At 33.7% G+C, this 3,867-nt stretch overlaps 1 protein-coding gene across 1 annotated transcript; it reads left to right on the forward strand.

Moving 5' to 3' along the window:
* Nucleotides 1-266: 266 nt before the first annotated feature.
* Nucleotides 267-3,548, forward strand: LOC137397082 (mucin-22-like). The gene is made up of 3 exons (XM_068083368.1): nt 267-313; nt 2,518-3,195; nt 3,254-3,548. The coding sequence occupies exons 1-3, from the start codon at nt 267-269 to the stop codon at nt 3,546-3,548; spliced, it is 1,020 nt and encodes a 339-aa protein (XP_067939469.1).
* The last annotated feature ends 319 nt before the right edge of the window (nt 3,549-3,867 follow it).

A 3,867-nucleotide genomic window follows, 5' to 3' on the forward strand; every position in this document is an offset into this window, starting at 1 on the left:
ATACCTGTGACGCTTTAAACAAAAATATAGTCAATGCTGCAATAAAAAAACAGTTCATAATTTATTAAAGAGCGCTTGCAGAGTTAAATTATAGGTCAGCAATTTTTCTGACTTGAATTTTAACAAGAATGTTTGGATTTTATTTTTGCAAATTCTCTAAATTTTTATTATTTAAGAAATCTATAACACGTATACTTGACAAGGGTTCATTCTAAAGAAAGATTCAGGAAATCTTATTTAATCTAATAAAAAATCAGCATATCACGATGGCACCTGACAATGAAGAAGTTTTTATGGCCTATATATGTCTAAGGTAAAATTCTGTACATGTATTTGTATGAGCCACAAAAATTAAACTTACAAATAACCAATCAGAATGGAGAACTGCTTTGTATTACCTACAACCATCAGCTCACAAACAATTTTCCGTAATACTTTTAGCTAAAATAACTCAAACCGTACTTTGCAAGTTAGAAAGGCAGCTATTGAGTAAAAAAAGCAATTTTTATTTCAACTTTTTATGTGAAATTTTAGGCGTTTTAAAAATAAACTTTCGCTTGGAGCAAAATATAAATATTAAATTATTTGCCTTAGTTTAACACAAATTACTAGTTGTAATGCAATTGTGCCAATTTGTCAAAAGTTTTTACCCATGTCCTAACCGATACAGAGCAGGTTGTCTGTTAATGTCACCAAGTTAATTTTAACCACATGGCGCGTTACTTGAGTCACTCACATATGCATTATCACTAGCAACCTTCATGAGGCTTTCTTATCAAATGGCCTCATTACAAGGAAATATTTCCGTAGCAATCAACTGTACTTGTCGTTTTCTTCACTATTGCTAAATGAAGCAGAACATGAAACTTTTTTATATGCCATCGATATTTTTGTGAAGAACTTCAAATATACCAGCTAAAACTATCTTGTTTCAACTTTTAAAACAACAGTTCACACCGAATTTCAATTTTTCAAAACTATTAGTTTTTTTCAGGCAGTCACTAAGTAGTTCCTTGACCAACATAAAAAAAGAAATTTTTTAGTAATGGGTAACTACGACATGGGTGTAATCTAATACTGAAAGTTAATTCAAGAAGCTGAATTGACAAAATGCTCCTTTCCCAAAATTTACTCCTTATTTTTAAATCTCAGTACAAATTAAGCACTTCTTCAGCAACTTTCAGAGTTTTCACCAAAAATTAAAAAAAAAAATAAAAATTTCAGACTATCAATGTAGCAAAAACGCAAAACATCATATTTGTTCTATAAAGCGAAACTGTGAGACTTTGACCAATCATCGGGTCATTAAAATCATAAAAAATTGCTGCTCTTTAAATTATATGGCTTGGCTGTAAAAGTGGACAGTCTAGCCTTTTAATTGATTTGTAGCTCATGTTTTTGACAGGAGTCGATGCACCAGTTATCCAAACTTAATTTTCTATCAATGTAGTTATGCACATGGTCTAATCTTGTCAACTGACATCGTCATAACATCAGCCGTAATTAGCGGTCCCAATAAACTCATAAAACGTAGGTTTTTTTTTATTAGGTGAGTCATGTCTCAATTCAGTGCAATAAAATTGATTCCTCTATGTAATTTCAATTTGTCTCTATTTATCAATTTTTACAAATTCAGCAACAGTTGGTAACAAGGATGAGATTATTTGCCCAAGAATAGTTGTTCTCAATGAAAAAAGATAAAACACGGAGGGTTATTTAGCCCTGACATCTGTTAAATCCTGTTAAATCAGAAAAATCCAGTTGTTAACTAACTGTGATAACACTTTAAGGATTTTTGTGTCGAAGAACTTTATGTTTACTTACAAAAAACTTGCGCAAAAACTTGTGGTTCTATTTCCATCTGATGAAAACCCAAACATCAACTTTTCAGCTAGTTGGTTTCTATCTTGTTGCAGGGTCAGTGTGGTGGGCGTATGCTATGTTGCTGTTTAAGGTCATTGCAGTGGGTGTACAAAATGTAGATTGAATTTTTTGCAATGTAAAAGCATTGCGCAAAACAACCAAAAAAAACAAAGAAGCAATATACTTTCTGATGTTTGCTATGTAGTACAAATAATTGTTTATTTATAAATACTGTGCATATCTTGAAGAAAGGTTTTATCATGTAAACATTTGATGTAGACTTGTTTATAAAACAAAGTTTCACAATGATTTTGTGGTTGCACAAATACATGTGTATGGTGTTATACATAATGCAACATACATGTAGTTTTAACAAATCAGGGATAGATATGTAGTAAGTAGACATATACTTTGTTGAGCTATGTTAATTGCTTTGATAGAAAAGGTAACAATAATATTTGGAACAAGCCAAAGACTTGTTACTTAAGCACAGTTGCAGGTTGCCTCTCAGTGAAAAGATGAGCATCTGGCATAATTTTTAGCAAATTGATTTATACTGAAAATGCTGATTGGTAAATTGAGCACTCATCAAAATAGTTATTATAGCCTTGATAAGGTATAACAAACTTTCTCATTAATTATCTTGTTGCTTAGTGCATTGTTTCTGAATTACGAAGCAAGGTTTAAAACAAATAAACTAACCGTGACGCAACTAACTGTGACGCAACTAACTGTGACACAACTAACTGTGACAGAACTAACTGTGACACAACTAACTGTGCCACAACTAACTGTGACACAACTGACTGTGACACAACTAACTGTGACAGAACTAACTGTGACGCAACTAACTGTGACACAACTAACTGTGACACAGCTAACTGAGACACAACTAACGGTGACACAACTAACTGTGACACAACTAACTGTGACACAACTAACTGTGACACAACTAACTGTGACACAACTAACTGTGACACAACTAACTGTGACACAACTAACTGTGACACAGCTAACTGAGACACAACTAACGGTGACACAACTAACTGTGACACAACTAACTGTGACACAACTAACTGTGACACAACTAACTGTGACACAACTAACTGTGACACAACTAACTGTGACACAATTAACTGTGACACAACTAACTGTGACACAACTAACTGTGACACAACTAACTGTGACCCAACTGACTGTGACACGACTAACTGTGACACAACTAACTGTGACCCAACTGACTGTGACACGACTAACTGTGACACAACTAACTGCGACACAACTAACTGTGACACAACTAACTGTGACGCAACTAACGGTGACGCACTATCTGTGACACTGCTAACTGTGACACAATTAACGTTGACACAACTAACTGTGACACAACCAGCTGTGACACAACTAACTATGACACAATTAACTGTGACACAACTAACTGTGACACAACTAACAGTGACACAACTAACTGTGACACAACTAACTGTGACACAACTAACTGTGACACAACTAACTGTGACCCAACTGACTGTGACACGACTAACTGCGACACAACTTACTGTGACACAACTAACTGTGGCACAACTAACTGTGACACAACAAACTGTGACACAGCTAACTGCGACACAACTAACTGTGACAGAACTAACTGTGACAGAACTAAGCTGTATACAAGTAAGACCCAGTGAAGGCAGGCTAGAGTAATTTAGGGTCAATGCTAGGTCATCAATCACTTTTCTTACACAAATTAAAAAACTAAAATTCTTTTTTTTCAAAAGCAATAATTATCAATGCCAAAATATTTAGCTTGGCGTAATTGTTTCAATAAACAGAAAATTATGATTTGTTTGAAATTATTTTTAATCTTTACAAACAAGTGTCACAATCATCTACCATTGTTTATTGATTACAGTTTGGAAGCCAAAACTGTTTCAAACTATAATAAAATATGTTTGGAAAAAGGCAAATGAAACATTTAATTTTATTGTTTGACAATTCAAAAAACCA

The sequence above is a fragment of the Watersipora subatra genome, chromosome 5, assembly GCF_963576615.1.
Source record: "Watersipora subatra chromosome 5, tzWatSuba1.1, whole genome shotgun sequence".
Lineage (NCBI taxonomy): Eukaryota > Metazoa > Bryozoa > Gymnolaemata > Cheilostomatida > Watersiporidae > Watersipora > Watersipora subatra.